Source organism: Hesperophylax consimilis, chromosome 4, assembly GCF_061612785.1.
Source record: "Hesperophylax consimilis isolate HC1 chromosome 4, BYU_Hcon_1.0, whole genome shotgun sequence".
Lineage (NCBI taxonomy): Eukaryota > Metazoa > Arthropoda > Insecta > Trichoptera > Limnephilidae > Hesperophylax > Hesperophylax consimilis.
In genome coordinates, this window is record NC_142839.1 from 13,588,337 (window position 1) to 13,604,035 (window position 15,699).

Sequence of the window (15,699 nt, forward strand, 5' to 3'; positions counted from 1 at the left end):
GATCTCGTTTGTCATTCTGGCTGTCAAAAGCTTAAGCTGTCATTATTTCTGTGCAATGGAGGTAGGATTGTCTTCTGATTGGGATGAATACGAAAATGATGGGCACTTTTGGAATTATGCCCCGGATTCAATTCTGCTTCATATATTTGGATATTTGAAAGCCAAAGATCTTCTTAATGTTGGTCCTGTATGTCAACTATGGTGGAGAATAAGCCGTGATGATATAATATGGAAACACCTGTTTATTCGCGATTACCGTATAAATCCCAATATTCAAATTATGCCAGGTATTGAATATGCATTTGAGACGCATGATTTCATTCATATTTTTTTATATAATTCTTTGTTAATTGTTTTAATGTTTAGGGACACTCGGTTGGTTGGACGAGTATCGAAGATTACATAGTGACGTCCCGTTTGTAGAAAGTGAATGCTTGGATGCTCACTCGCATCAAGTTCTTCACGTTTCATTTTCGCACAATGGCAAAATGTTTGCGACCACATCAAAGGATGGATATATTATGGTACATCTTCTTGTTCTTATTTCCATTGCATTCTGTTTGCAGTTTATTGAACATAAAAAGGCCTGCTTAAAAAGAAACAGATAAGATCAATTGATACTACTAATCATTTTGTGGAAGCCCTCTCTGAGTATATTTTGGCTTTATTTCATGGGTAAATATTTACAATTCCACCATTCTCTTAATATGCATAGTTACCAAAATTAATTTAAAACACAAAAGAAGAACCTAATAACCTATTTACCAAAATAGGTTCTTAGGTTGGGTTATTAACTGTTAGAGTACTATCCAGCACTGCAAGAGTTACGTGCATGCTTTATAGCGTGTTTGTTAGTCCTCGGGTGAGGACTTGATATAAGGCCTGTATTGCGGTTGGCTCGTGTCTTGATAACTGTATTTAATGTTTATCCTGATAAAATAACCTCAAGTGAATCAATATTTCTCACCATGTCGGATGTTAGTTCAATCGCAGACGATTTATCAAATGACAGCCACACTACGGGCTACGAGAACGTCGTTTGATAAAAGTTTTTTTCCTAAAAACTTTATTTAAACTTTTTTTTTTCTTAAAAAGGAATGAAAATTTAGGTATTATTCCTATATCATCCCGTTACTTCTTGAAAATATTGTCAAAGAAACCAATCGTTATACTGCACAATTTTTGAACAAAGGAAATTTGAAATCGAATTCACGGGCAAAAAAGTGGATACTTACTACTGTGAATGAAACAAAAGCATTCATTGCCGTCTTACTGGAAATGGGGATAGCAAGACAAGCCACCATTTTTCTTATTAGAAAATGGTTTCCAAAGAGATAAGATGATCCAACTTCAAATGAGCTCGCTGAAAAAAGGGACTACACGGACTTTGCTCGGGGAAAGACGATTGTGAAGCGATTTAATGTTATATTTTGTTGTAGTTGTAAATGTGTACTTTTTTTAATTAGAAGCATAAAATATCATTCTTTACTTGTTGAATTGCAAATAGAATCATCAAAATTTGTCCCAAGTTTTTGCATTTTTATTTAACACAATACTTTTTATATAAAAAATGTAGCAATTTACATACATACTTGCAAAATACGAATAACGCCAAAATTAAAAACAACAAAAGAAGTAGCCTGAAAACTGATTTTATTATTAATAATTATAGGTTATAGTTCAACCAAATACTATAAGTTCCCTTCCCGTAGATTCAATCAATACTCCACAAATTGTGGCTACCTTTCACCAATGTCCAGAATGGCCTGATTTTGTCAACTCATGTCAAATTCTCCGAAACAACCCGTCCTTAGACTTACCATACATACCAAATAATTGAGTCCTTAAGGATTTTTGTCAATCATTACTCAAGTAATATTTTTGTATTTATAATAATAATAATAATAATAATTGGATAATTTGTAGAGCGCCGTTTTTGTGAAAAATCACCTCAAGGTGTATTATCTGTTATATTCTGTTATGTAACAGAAAGTCGTGAACCCCATCAAAACCTTGTTCCTGTGTTGACTTGACATTATCCTTATTGTTTTGGTGCCCTATTTGTGTCATAGCTGTAATTTTTTTAAATTATCCTATACTGTAACATCTCTCCTTGTATTAACTTTGTGTAATATGTTATGTGTTGTAATTGGACATGGTCTGTTAATAAATAAATAATTGGTACATTGTTTGCAGGTTTGGAATGCTACCTATCCTAGTTCCTTGAAATATCAACACAGCATGAAGGAATTTAGTTGGAAATATACTCAATACAGTCAGTTTAATTGCTCAGATACTTTGCTTCTTGTGAGCGGAGTTCATTTTGGTTCATCCCTTAGTACTTCTGGTGAAATAGCTGTTTTCACACTGCAAAGTAAGTACTTATATCTCGTCAACTGCCATTGTTGTACTTGCCGCTGCTAGTTGCCAATACTGGTGAATAAAAATATGCATGAATGTTGTGAAGCGAAAGCTACATAAATATAATGATTATTGTTATTTATCTTAAAGATGAATTCCTCTTACAATGCCGAGTAGTGAACAAACCATACGATGTCTTTGGTTGTTGGATCGGAGAACATCACTTAATATCTGGAGAGCTCCACTGGCTCGGTCACTTGACCAGCTCGAGTATCTTATGGATTAATAAGGCATCGCAGGAACCAGATTCTGAGCATACTCCCATTATAGCCCCCCTCTATAGATTCTACAATGCTAACGCAAGTAGTGTGAGGTAGGAATTCCTTCAAAAGCATGTTTGACGTATGCCGCAATATCTAAGCATTTTTGTTTTGTGTGTTTTTCATTCTTTCCGCTTCACTTGACTTTTACACAAGTACATATTTAGTAAATTTATGTATTTTTCTAGGTCTGTTATGATAAGCGAATGTAAATGGTTCGATGAAGATTCTGATCATGAATGCCAAACTGAAGTAGTGGTTCCCATTATCGAACCTCCAACCAAGTTACCGAAAAATCACCAAACACCTCAGCTTTCTATTGTATACAAGGAGGAGTATCGAATACGTCAAGAATTATTAGCAGAATCTTCAGAAGAGGTAAATACATGCATCATCAGTGCTTCAAACATTTGAGAGTCCCGGTCGCTCTCCACTTCTGCCAGTCTCCCGTGTTTTATACCTACTTTCCAATATCTGTCTCATTATGTAAATACTTTTCTAGATATCAAGTGAATCCGATTCGGGGAGTTGCAGTGGTTCAAGTGATGACGACGGGTTAAGAAACAAGTTGCTTATATTCACAACAGGTGCCGACACATATACTCCGCACCAGATTGGTTTTAAAAGGATAGATAAAGTTGAATTTCCTCGCCGGCTGTCTCCGGGGCCTTCTATCAAAGAGAGATTAGCAGCAAGAGAAAGGGAGAGATTAAGAGAACTGGACGGAGCGCAACCGGACTGGGCTGACTTCAACTCGGTTAAAGATAAATTCAATATGCCTGACAAAGTGATTGACCTACATGGCCACATCATAGGAATGGCACTTTCACCAGACCATAAGTATGCATTCAAATTGTTTAATTTTATGAAAACTTGTGAAATAATGTTTTTCTAATGATTTCATTTTCCTTTCCAGATATCTATACGTCAATAGTCGGCCATGGCCTGCTGGGTATCAGATACAAAACCCGTTGGAACCTCCGCTGGTAGCTTCCCACATTGACTTTCATGTTATAGACCTAACAAGCTTAACTCCCATCGGTAACATGATGAGATCTCACAAAGGCTACACGCCCAACACGGATTGTTACTTCATATTTTTGGATGTTTCTGATAAATATGTTGCAAGGTAATAAAAAAAATGATTTCTTCTATAATAAAGAGGGAATCACACACATCCATAATCTAATAAATGAATAGTAAAAGTAACTTTTTATACCATGTGTTCGTTTCTGATTTGAATCCAACTTATAAAGCTTATTCTTACACTCTAAAGTTTTGTTTGTATGTTAGTTAATACATCATAGTTTATTATCTTAATCGACTGGAGATGTTGGTGAAGGCCACCAGAAGAGTGACATGTCCTCGTGGCTTACCACTCTACTTACGCTGTCTAATAACAAGTTGTGCTGTCTGCATTCTTCATATTGAAGTTTAAATAATTAGTACTGGGCAGGCCCACCGCCAGCCACCTGAACGCCCACATGCAAAACCGGCTATGCTATGCCGCCTCATTCAGGTATCTACCATCTCTATTTCTCTATCGCGAAAATGAGATTCAAGACGCCTGGTCAACACAATTAGTACATCTTTAGTCTCTCGCCATGCCCGTCACAAGAGCTGACTAAGGTGAGGCTCTTCAATCAAATCAATAGTCCCGAAAAAAAATGTCAATGTGCAAATTTGTAGTTTTACAGTAGAGCTGTTTTAAGTTTCGTTTCTGCATTTTTACTGTTTTTATATCATGAAATATAATGTTGTTTGATATTTTGCATTAACTCCTATTTATTTCATAGAAATATTCATATTTTTATAACAGTAAAAATGCAGAAACGTAAATTTAAAAAGCTCTACTGCAAAACTACAAATTTGCACATCCTAAATCCGTCGAAATGATCGAATCATTTTTGAAAAAGTGACCCCATCGATCATTGATGGTTTATAATCGGGTCAAAATAATCAAATAACATATCATTAAAAAAAATTGTATTTTAATTTTCAGTGGTGCTGAGAACCGTGTAGCCTACATTTGGGATAGATATTATGGAATTTGCTTGGCTCTTCTGCCGCACACAGATTGTGTAAATGCGGTGGCATTCAACCCTGTTAACTCGCAAATGTGTGTCACTGTGTGTGACGACTTCTCCATAAGGGTATGTAAACTCCGCTATGAATTATATTAATTCATTTCCTAATTAGTTGCCACACTTATCAAGTACTAAAGCATCTGCTGTTTCGAGCTCTAAATGTGATGTTAATATTGCAGGTGTGGAGGTCAAGGTCATCAACCAAAGAACTGAGAATACACGGCCGAGGTCAACCTGAAGGGATTGCCTTTAGGGGAATCAATGAAATTGTTAATAACTTTTTATGATTTATAAATTTTAGTCCACTGACTTGGTGATTACCATATTGATATAAAAATATTTATTTTAAGGTGACACATAATGAAAACATACATGTCAATGAGATTATTACGTTGATTTGGGGAAGCTATCGTTTCTTTTTTCGCTAGCAGGCACTATAACATTATTATACATCAACCGTTTTTGTGTGGGTATTAGTGGATTGTCCCCTTGTCAGGGCAATGATAAAATTCTGAACGGCGAGAGCTTGTTTCTGTTCTATGGCTTGATATTAACTTGTGTGTATGTTGGGACATTGGACATTTTGTTTCTTTGATTAAAGACCCGCATTGGTGGGACGAGTGAACCCACTAATACATACATTAATGTAAACAGCTGCTGAAGTAATAAATCTTTTATTCAAAGACAATAAATAAGTTATAAATTCATATTACAAAGTGAAAATTTCATATTTTATATTGATTAAAAGAAGTTGAATTTGTTAATAAAAATAAATTATTTGTGAATAAATTACCAGTGAACGACCATAAAAGAAAAATTTTACATAATAACTTAGTACATGCTCTTTTCTTCACGCTTGGACAAAGATTTATCATCTTCAAATTCATTTACAACGTTATTCTTTACAGTCATCAAATATTACAAAAAATACACACAATTTACCGGAAAGTAATATTGTTGTAACTCATTTTATTTATTTTTTTCATCTGACTTAAAAACAAATGAGAAAAAGTTATTGATACATTTCAACCAGTGGTAATAGAATGTTAATAGAATCATGTAACCCATGTAATTTGACATAGAAAAAAAATTGTACAGAATAATGAATAAATATAAGATATCAGTGGTTACAGCAGATTGCTTAACCGCTTCTGTGCCAAGAGCGAGTTAACTCGCATTCTTGGCCTGCTGTGCACAGCTACACTTCTACCTACTGGCATTTAAAAGGAGTGATTTTATGGAAAACTAGGAATGCATAAGTGGGATTAAAGTACTTAGTAGATTGTGAATACATACCAGTCAAATTAATGTAACATATTTAAATTTAAGAGTTTAGATACATAAATAAATGCTCTTATCAGAGTGTAAAGTGTTAACACACTTCTTGCGGGAATTGTAGTTCTACCTTTTACGCCAGTCCTACTTGAATGGCGGTAAAGGCATTGCTGTCCGATAATTTTACATCATCTCTTTGTAAGGGTCCCAACTATATGTATATATGTATTTAAAAATGTGAACCAAGTTATCCCCATCGTCAAAGTCTTTTCTTTTGTGTGGGAAAATATTTTATCAAAAGGAAACTATTTCAACTGTAGAACGGGTAATACATCCTTACACTTACCGCACAGAAGATGCGGAAGTTATTTTGTAATGATTTGTGCGTAAATGAAGAAAAAAATTGTATTGTAATAAAATACATACATTTTTTACAATTAAAATTTCACTAAATGGCCCAAAACTGACTACGGAGTCATATTACAAAAATGGGTTTTAATTTCGGACAATAACTTTATAGTTGGGGTGTGGTGAGAACTATGTAAAAAATTCACTAAAATATATGTATTATTTTCAAAGATATTTAATATTTTTAAAGATGTTTAAAACAAAATCCATTTTTCAAATGGGACCCTTGTTTTACTGCTCAAAATTGGCAAATAGAAAATTTCTTCAGGGTTCATTCACTAATCACTGACCATTAGGTTCATTGACCAATTCCTAAGAAAACAGATTCAAAATATGCACTCATCTACACAATGTGCGCTGCAGAAAGTAATTTAATCCAACTGTTTATACTTATTACATAGCTTTTCATTTTACTGCATAACATCGGCATAGATATTAAGTTTCATAATATCAAACCACATCATCAGTCCCAATACAATAAAATATGGGAAAATCACTTTTATAATCAGAGAAAACCAGCTCTTTTGTAGGAAAAGTAACATTATTTATTTTAGTTTTCTAATTAAAAGCAGTTCATTGGAGTTGAACGCAATACTTCACGTACTTGTAACCTGGGAGATGTAAGACTTAATAAACATTAACTACACACACACCCTTGGGGTGACCTAATTTATTAAATTATCAATTTTCCTTACAACAGCTCTAAAGCCATTTTTTATAAGGGTCATCAAACTTTAGAATAACTTCATCAAACTAGCTATGCCAAAATATGCACAGAGTGAAGATACACTCAGTATCCCCCTGGTGAAAGCCGATAGCCGGGTACTTCCCTCCTACATTCAGCCTCGCAACATACCCTAATTGGGGATGCTCACTGGATAGTCTCACTGGCTCCGGACAGCTGTGAGCAGTTGGGGCTCTTTTGTGGTGTTCACATTAAAAGAAAGAAGAAGGTAATCCTTTCCATATATTTCAGTCTCACTCCCTGACATTGGGCTATAGAAACCATCACCATTTTGGATTACATGCAGAGAGTTCAAATATAATATTATATAATGGTTTATTCACTCTTTACCATTGTTATTCAAGCAATTTTAAAACTACTGGTAGAAGAAGCGCCGCACCTCATGGCTTCGAAGCAGGCATAACCAGTGAGAGTGCAGTTCTACCGAGTTGTTCGGGGCTGCAGTCCTCGGGGTGAATATTACCACAAGATTAAACTGCGATTACATTGTCTTTTTTACCATCTAAATTATAAAGTATTACTGTATTTTAACCCACTAATAACATCATGTAGGTACATTTTATACAGAAGGATTATTAACATATGCATTATCACATCAAATCTTACAATATTAAAAATAGTTGGGGTGAATCTACAAACATTTACACAGTATTCACGCATGGCCACAATTATCTTTATTATGTTATCACGACTAGTATAGGAACATTTAAAAAAAAAAACCAAGAAAACAACCTAAAGATGTTAACTTCTATACTAGTTAACATCCTTAGGTTGTTTTTTACTAGTATAGGAACATTTAAAAAAAACAAGAAAACAACCTAAGGATGTTGACTTCCATCGATATTGTAAGTAGATGTACAATTTAAATATATATAAGTGAAGTTACCATTCAATAAAATATTCTTTTTTTTTAACTGATGGAAAAACTTAGTGAGAAAAAGTTATATGTAATGTGGTGTATCAAGTTAATTTTCTTACTTCCATAGTATTTAGGTAAAATGGTATAAACTTTTACGCGAGTAACATTTGAACTATTACACATAGAATATTTAACTAGTCTTCAATTGCATAACATGTATAGTAATGAAAAGCTATGGGACGAGCCCCTTGTCTTATGATACAGAGGGTTGGGGGGCGGGGTTGCTGGAGTCGGGGGCGGGGGCGGGGGCCGGGTGGTGCTTCTTCCGGTCCACGTGGCCCGAGCAATTGTCACACTCGTCCCCAGAGTCATCCGAATCTGAGCCACCAAATTCTTTTTTCTTCTCGTAAATGCAACAACCTAGAATGTTAAAAATAGTAGGGTAATCTGAAAAAAAAATAAAAAATAAAAACAGAAAAATAAATAAATAAAGAAGTAATTTACATTTGCTCTTCTTCTTATTCATATTCTCGTTATCAACGGTGTCATTAGTCCATTCCACTTTCTTCTCTGTCCGGGGTCTCCGCAGCTTCAGTACAGCTACCGGTGGGGTCTCAGCACCCTACAACACAAGATGATATTATTATACAACTAAATTTCACTTGTGGGTCATTAGGACTACTGCAGGGTAAGAGGGGACTGCGGTCGGACGTTCCATACTTGTTTGAACCACTGTCACCAACAGTAACTGTAAATACAGTTACTATCGGTGTGCACAAATACGGTTCCATGATATTTCATCAAAATGACAACTAAACACACCTTTAAAAAGTGATATCGTCATTAAAAGTGATGAAACAAAAACTAGGTTAAATAGTTACCTATTTAACCTAGTTTTTGTTTACAATAAAAGATATAAATTTGTTTTAGACCACTTTAATTTTAATTGTACTCTACCGGTTTCGGAAGCACCCTTCCTTCGTCAGGAGAATATTAAAACTAACCTATGATACAAAATAGTGACAGATATATACACAAAAAATATAATTTAGGTGTTTGAGTGGGAGGTTAACAAAGGGGGACGGGTAATTGGGGGAATTCCAGCAATAACAGAGCGTTTACTGGAAATATATCTAAATATATAACGAACGATGATGCTTATTACAAATATGTAGTTTTTGTTTCTTCACTTTTCATGACTTTATATCACTTTTTGTAGGAGTGTTGAACTGTCATTTTGATGAGATACCCGGTGACCCACAAATACATTCATGTGCTTCTTACGTACTTTTAAAATGATTTGAATGTACCTGTAATACATATTTCAGCAGAAAATTATTTTTATTTTATATTTGAAATATGCGTATATATAGCCAGGGGGCTGCCGACCTCCTAGGTCAAATGATCTTAACCCCAAAATTATAAAATAACAATAGTTCCTGTAATACACAGTCAATTCCGCTTAATTTGGACACATCGGGCCCAAACATTTTGTCCCAATTATGCGAAATTTAAGGTAGGTAAAAAAAAAAGATTTTTTAAAATGTTTACATACATACTACATTTATTTGAGATCTTTAGAATAAGTAAGTAGTGAATAAGTAGAGCTCTCTCGAATAGGTAAAACAAAAATGCTTCTTGCTCACAGACATAGGAATTAATAGACGAGAAGATAAAGGCGAGGGGTAAAATCAACTGTTGAAGAACGAAGGGAGTGAAGATGACTGTGATTCGTCAATAAATCAATCTGACAGTAAATAGGCATCTCGCATTATAATATCACCATTTACTTCTTAAAAGTAAAATCTGCTTTGAATGAATAGACATTTTTACATGGGAGCGCAAATTACTCGCCACGTTATGAACAAATTTGCGAAGTCCAAATTCGGCAAAGTAAGGCAGCTTCTATATTCAGAGTCGTAGTTAGTTTCGGAGTATTTAGTTAAGACACTTTTATAAATGTTCATAAATTACTTCCCAGCAACCAACCAGCTTTGTGTTTCGCGTCCAGACGTTTCTCGATGTATAGTAACAACTGATTCATATTATACGATGTGAATATGCTTAAAATAAAATAAAATAATGCTTATATATGGAATGTAATACGACAATTGGGTTTATTCTCTTTTTTCGCATCTATTTTTACCAGTTTTCATAGTACAAGTAAACATTTTGCCGTGTTATTACGTAAAATGAACCGATGATGCCTCGACCATAGTTCGCACAAGAATGATGACGTCACGTTTTCAAATATCACTTGAGGCCGTACGCGAGCCCAGCCGGCTCAATGGAACCGGTATGGGGAGTGGGGATAATACGCTTTTAATCACTTAGGGCAGGTCTACTAATATTCATATGTCTATGTTCTTGCTGCCTTTTGATTGCGAGACAATGCACTTTCTTTTGAAAAATGTTTTCGTAGTCCAAATATTTGGTTCCGGCGTCAAGATTCATCCCATTATATTTTGTGAACTCGAAGCCAGTCAAACATTAGGACAGTCAGTTCATTAGGTTTGTTCCAGCCGAAACGACACACTTCTAGTCAGCAGCAGCTCTTCCATAGAGGTCATTTGGTCAATGACCTTCCAAAAAATATTATTAAATTTAAAAAGATTGATTTATCAAACTACCCGATTATTAATTTAGCTTTAAATATTTGTGCAGATTCGTATAGTAATAGAGGGTTCCAATGCCATCAAGCGTACAAATGAAAAGCTATTGCATATACCAACTGTGGGTCACTTTAAATTTTGTCCCCCAACTATATCCTTTATTTCTCTTTGCCATACAGACAAAGGAGGTAAACACCATCATGTCTGAAGTATCATACAAAATTTATTTTGAAGGGGGTTTCGGTCATGACCGAGGTGAGATCGGCGACCTAAGATTATTATTATTATGATTATTTGGAGGGAGATGACAAAAAAAGTCAATTGAAAATTTTTTGTGTAGTAAAAAATAGCCATCCATTGATCTCAATGTAGCCATGTGAGTGGTTTATTTATGGTAGCCATCTTGAATATTAGTTCACGAAATTATTTATTATTGTTGACGTAATTTGCATGGATTCATTTAAAATGTCAAATTCTGTGGATATCGTATTGAAAGAAATCACAAACAATTCATTGAATCATGACAAACATTTTCAATAGAAGTGTCTATTAGTTTATGTTACAGAAGATAAAACTGAAGAGATTAAAAATGATATTATAAATGAAACTTCACAATTTTTGTGATGTGTTTTTGTGTGCTATAAAATGAATGTAGAGGTACTTATGCTTTCATTGTTTACTTTTTTACTCAACTGATAAACATTGGACTGAGATGGATGTTAGTGATTTAAAAACATTTTAATATGAAAAGAGTATTTTAAAGAAGAAAAAAAACATGAATTATTTATTATGTGTAAATAATTTTAAACATTTTTGTAGTACCGGCTTCAGAATATGTGAGTACTGACAAATTAATTACATTGGCGTTTTTATAATATTAACAATGCATTAGCAATATGTATTAAGAGGAAGCTATAAGCCAAAAATGTGTATATTCTTGGTATACCTTATATTGTAGGTAATAGGAATTAAAATCGCTTGACAAACGGAGTCTAGAAAAGTTCGATTTCAAGCACAAAACTAGTTTTTATTTATTTTGTAAATAATTTTATAAGAAAGCAAAAAAGTTAATCAAGTGAAACTGCCACAGATAATCTTAGCTATAATACTATTAATTTTTTAAAGTTGTTTCCTTTATGCGTTTATACATTTCTATTGAGAAAATACATTTTTTTAGTAGTTTAAATTTATATTTTTTATTGAGTAATTTATTTTTTTATTTGTATTCTACTCAAGCGAAACGATAGGAAAACCTTCAATTTATCTAAAGCATATTTTTTGGTATTCATAATGTACACCAATTCGTTATAAAGATTAATCAAAATAGTGATTTGGCATTAAGCTTCGCCTTAACATTTCATGTTAATTTTTTTTTCAATTGGTCTCCCACTTCTGGACCCCTAGAGCCGCCTATGCTTCCAGTACTAATGTCAGAAATCCTTGGTGGATTACGTGGCGCACTAGAGGTTAACTGTTGGTGACATAGTTTTTTCTGATCTAAAATGTGTTTTATTTATTTGACCTAATGATCCCTGCAAAAAAAATCATTTGCTGATTGAAAATTGACACAGAAAGCATTCGTAGGATTTATCAAGGGCGCTGCAAATCGAAAAAGTTTGGGGACCACTGTTTTAGGGGATTTCTAATCTCTCTTTTCTAAGGTTGGCAGAGTATGGGCAGTAGACTTCAGGTTAAAGGTTTCCCATCCCTATTGTATAAGGCACTGAATGGTTCTGCACCATGGCATCACTAATAAATTATTATATATGAGATCCTGACCCAAAAGCAACTAAATGTGTCTCTCAAGACTGTTTGAGCTAATATAAACGTCTCTCAGACTGTTGAGCTAATTATGTATAAATGCTTCAAAATTTAGGACCAGAACATCTATCTGGCGTGGAAGGTTTTATTTTGTTGTTGCATTGAACTATAAATTCCAGATAAAAAAAAAGTGCAAATTTCGTGGTGCTGCTTCAGGAAACAGATTTATACTTAAGATAAATAGTAATGCATTTTATGTATTTATTTCACAAAACTTGAAAAATTCATCAAATTTAATATTAAAATTTTGTGGAAGTTCTGTTATTATTCCATTATGAGTCAGTTACTTCACAGAACTTGAACATTAACTTTGAAATTTAATGAATAAATTGTTTAAGTTCTGTGAAACGACTGGTCCTAAAAACGAGCAATGATATGGCCCACTTTACTTAAGTACTTGTTGGGGGCTACAAATAGTGTCATAGCATCACATAAATGAGATAAATTAGCATCGCAGATAGCTTTTTCATTTGCAACGCACTTATGATCAGAGACCCATTAAACTTGTGGTTATCTCTAGTGTAATTAAGTATAGATTTGTTGTTGCTTTTAACAAACCACTTTAACTGGGTTATGACATAATACAATATGGTTGTGGCCTGGGAAAACGACAGAAATATTCCCATGAATAAATACATACAAACATGTACATAATACCAAAATTAACCTAATGGCCCATTGTGATTCCCTATTACATATACGAAAAACATCTATTTGCTGCTTTTTCTCTCTATACATAGTCTTCAATATCAAAGGATTTTTTTTTAAATATATTTTAGCGAACAATAATTCAAATAATGGTAGAAAGTTATTCAGATTTTTTTAAGAAAGGCAAACATTCCCGGGTTACGAATAACCTGACAATATTTGAAATCCTATATGAACTACCATCATTATAAGTGAAAGATGTTGCTCGTGCAATAATGGAGGAGCTGGCTAGGAGAGGGGTTGAACCTACGAAGCCTGGGTGGGAACGAGACGCATTCATCAACTTGGCCAGAAACCGGTAGAACTACTAACTAAAAATATAAAACTGTTGGATGTAAAATAAATTTATTTTTGGTAAAATCTAACACCACCATGACAAATATAATAAATAATTTCAATGTTATGTTATATTAATATAATACAAATCATTAGGTACACAAATTCTTATACAATCTGAAATAGGACAAATTTATTTAAAGAATGGCTCCCTGTGATTTTAGAGTCGCTATTTCATTTTCAGTGTATCCTAAAAACTCAGTCAGGATTTGGCTGGTGTGTTCCCCCAGCAAAGGAGGTCTGGACCTGATGTAATTACCTCCATCGCTAAACTTAACAGGAGGCCCCACAATCTTTATTTTACCACCGGTGGGATGATCCAATTCTTTTACTAGGTCAAGATGCTGTACTTGTGCATCCGCAAATACTTTATCAATGGAGTTCACAGGCCCAAATGGAAATGGTGATCCTTCTAATATACCCATCCAATCATCAGTACTTTTTGTACAAAATATATTTTCCAGAATCTCGATTAAATCTTTACGATTTTTAACTCTTAAAACATTTGTTGAATACTTTACATCAGCAGAAATATCTTGTATATCTAATACTTTGCACAAAGCCAGGAACTGTTTATTGGACCCTGTCCCGATAATCAAGTGGCCATTTGTAGTGGCGAAGGCTTGATATGGAACAATACTCTCATGAGCAGTACCGCGTCTTATAGCCACTTGGCCATTATTCAGGTAGTTGGATCCCAGGTTTATCAAGCTGGCTACTTGTGTCGCCAAAAGGTTGCAGTCTATCTTCTGTCCTTTTCCAGTTCTCTGTTTGAGCAGCAGAGCAGCCAAGATGGATCCATAGGCACTCAGCCCCGTTGCCATATCTGTCATAGGAACTCCTACTTTAGAGGGGCCACCGTTCTCATTCCCCGTGATACTCAGAAGTCCTCCGAAGCCAGCAGCAATTACGTCGTACCTAAAACAACCCAATTAATAACCATAGCATGTGGAATATCAGCTATTTCCAAATGTTGTTATAAATTACCCAGGTTTAGTGGCGTAGGGACCATCAGCACCGTAGCCTGTAATTGAGCAGTAAATGAGGTGAGGTGCCACTTTCTTCAGTTTGTCGTAGCCAAGACCGAATTCATCAAGTTTACCAGGAACATAATTTTCTATCAATATATCACACTTTTTTGCTAAATCACAAATTATCGACGCTCCTAGAATATTTAAAAACTTTTGTTAAATGATAATTATGATTTTCAAAAAGCAACACAAACCATTATTAGAAAGAAGTTTACCACGAGAATTTTTTATATCAATGCAGATGCTTCTTTTATTTCTGTTCAATGACGTGAAATAAGAACTCTCAGTACTATTGTTCAGAAAAGGCGGCCCCCATTTACGTGCCTCATCTCCTCCTGCGGGATGTTCAATTTTTATGACGTTCGCTCCTAAATCCCCCAACATCATTGAACAGTAAGGGCCAGCCACAATTCTTGTCATGTCAATAACAGATATTCCAGATAAAGGACTTGTATCATTTGGAACACTTGAATAACGTTTTGTACTACAGTTAGATATAGAGAAGGCATTCTTTAGAAATTGAGAAGAATACCTTATTAATTTTAACATTTTCTTTAAGTCAATCTAATCTATAAGTCGGTCAAATAAAATCACACGTAGCGAAACCTGTTATCAGACAAAGCAATATGCATAACAAGTAAATACATTACGGCACGTACAAACCGCTAAATATTCCAGTGGAGGGGCGTGAACTTAGCACTGAGAATGTAAATAAATAGATAAGTGTTTCTCCAATGCAAATATTTTAGATAATGTGTTATGTGTGTCACGGAGATCCGCACAATATATTGTGCAAATAAATAAATTCCATTCAAAGCGAAAGATAAACTCACGTTTACTGTGGTTATTTACCTGAGATATGGGCTCCGTCACAGTTGTTGTTACTGCCGAAGTTGTCATTTCTTCGCGAACCCTAGTCTGGGAAGAGTTTGCCATCATAATATTATAAAAATCACTATTCTAACATTTCTGAGTGCGTGAAACAAAGACTGGAATTTTTACTTAAAAGAAGTCCAAACATAACAACCGGAGAAGTTCAAATCAAAATCTTTACGTATTTTCAGTGGCATGCAAAACTGTAATATCAGAAAAACTGACAAGCTACCGCCAAGCTGAAAATTGCTATTCATAAATAA

General features: G+C 34.4%; 3 protein-coding genes across 3 annotated transcripts; 1 reads left to right on the plus strand and 2 right to left on the minus strand.

The window, feature by feature from the left end:
- Fbw5 (F-box and WD repeat domain containing 5) lies at nucleotides 1-5,086 on the plus strand. Its single transcript, XM_089651377.1, has 9 exons — nucleotides 1-61; nucleotides 367-524; nucleotides 2,197-2,374; nucleotides 2,512-2,734; nucleotides 2,870-3,059; nucleotides 3,184-3,521; nucleotides 3,598-3,810; nucleotides 4,684-4,834; nucleotides 4,948-5,086. The coding sequence occupies exons 2-9, from the start codon at nucleotides 489-491 to the stop codon at nucleotides 5,053-5,055; spliced, it is 1,437 nt and encodes a 478-aa protein (XP_089507503.1). The 5' UTR covers nucleotides 1-61; nucleotides 367-488; the 3' UTR covers nucleotides 5,056-5,086.
- Nucleotides 5,082-15,699, minus strand: LOC149424227 (E3 ubiquitin-protein ligase PPP1R11). The gene is made up of 3 exons (XM_089651378.1): nucleotides 15,416-15,699; nucleotides 8,560-8,677; nucleotides 5,082-8,475 (listed from the first exon to the last, which is right to left on the minus strand). Exons 1-3 carry the CDS (start codon nucleotides 15,500-15,502, stop codon nucleotides 8,309-8,311), a joined length of 372 nt encoding a protein of 123 aa, XP_089507504.1. The 5' UTR covers nucleotides 15,503-15,699; the 3' UTR covers nucleotides 5,082-8,308.
- On the minus strand, nucleotides 13,532-14,700 carry LOC149424228 (succinyl-CoA:glutarate CoA-transferase). Its single transcript, XM_089631231.1, has 2 exons — nucleotides 14,520-14,700; nucleotides 13,532-14,450 (listed from the first exon to the last, which is right to left on the minus strand). The coding sequence occupies exon 2, from the start codon at nucleotides 14,363-14,365 to the stop codon at nucleotides 13,670-13,672; it is 696 nt and encodes a 231-aa protein (XP_089487357.1). The 5' UTR covers nucleotides 14,366-14,450; nucleotides 14,520-14,700; the 3' UTR covers nucleotides 13,532-13,669.

What these genes read in the sequence shown, in the direction of transcription:
- LOC149424228 (XM_089631231.1), bottom strand. Translation starts at nt 14,365, where the DNA reads ATGACAGATATGGCAACGGGGCTGAGTGCCTATGGATCCATCTTGGCT.
- LOC149424227 (XM_089651378.1), bottom strand. Translation starts at nt 15,502, where the DNA reads ATGATGGCAAACTCTTCCCAGACTAGGGTTCGCGAAGAAATGACAACT. An exon ending in TGACGGAGCCCATATCTCAG is followed by an intron (nt 8,678 to 15,415) that starts GTAAATAACCAC and finishes CTTGTGTTGTAG; the next exon opens with GGTGCTGAGACCCCACCGGT. An exon ending in GAATAAGAAGAAGAGCAAAT is followed by an intron (nt 8,476 to 8,559) that starts GTAAATTACTTC and finishes TTAACATTCTAG; the next exon opens with GTTGTTGCATTTACGAGAAG.
- Fbw5 (XM_089651377.1), top strand. Translation starts at nt 489, where the DNA reads ATGTTTGCGACCACATCAAAGGATGGATATATTATG. An exon ending in GCACTTTCACCAGACCATAA is followed by an intron (nt 3,522 to 3,597) that starts GTATGCATTCAA and finishes TTTCCTTTCCAG; the next exon opens with ATATCTATACGTCAATAGTC. An exon ending in TCTGATAAATATGTTGCAAG is followed by an intron (nt 3,811 to 4,683) that starts GTAATAAAAAAA and finishes TTTAATTTTCAG; the next exon opens with TGGTGCTGAGAACCGTGTAG.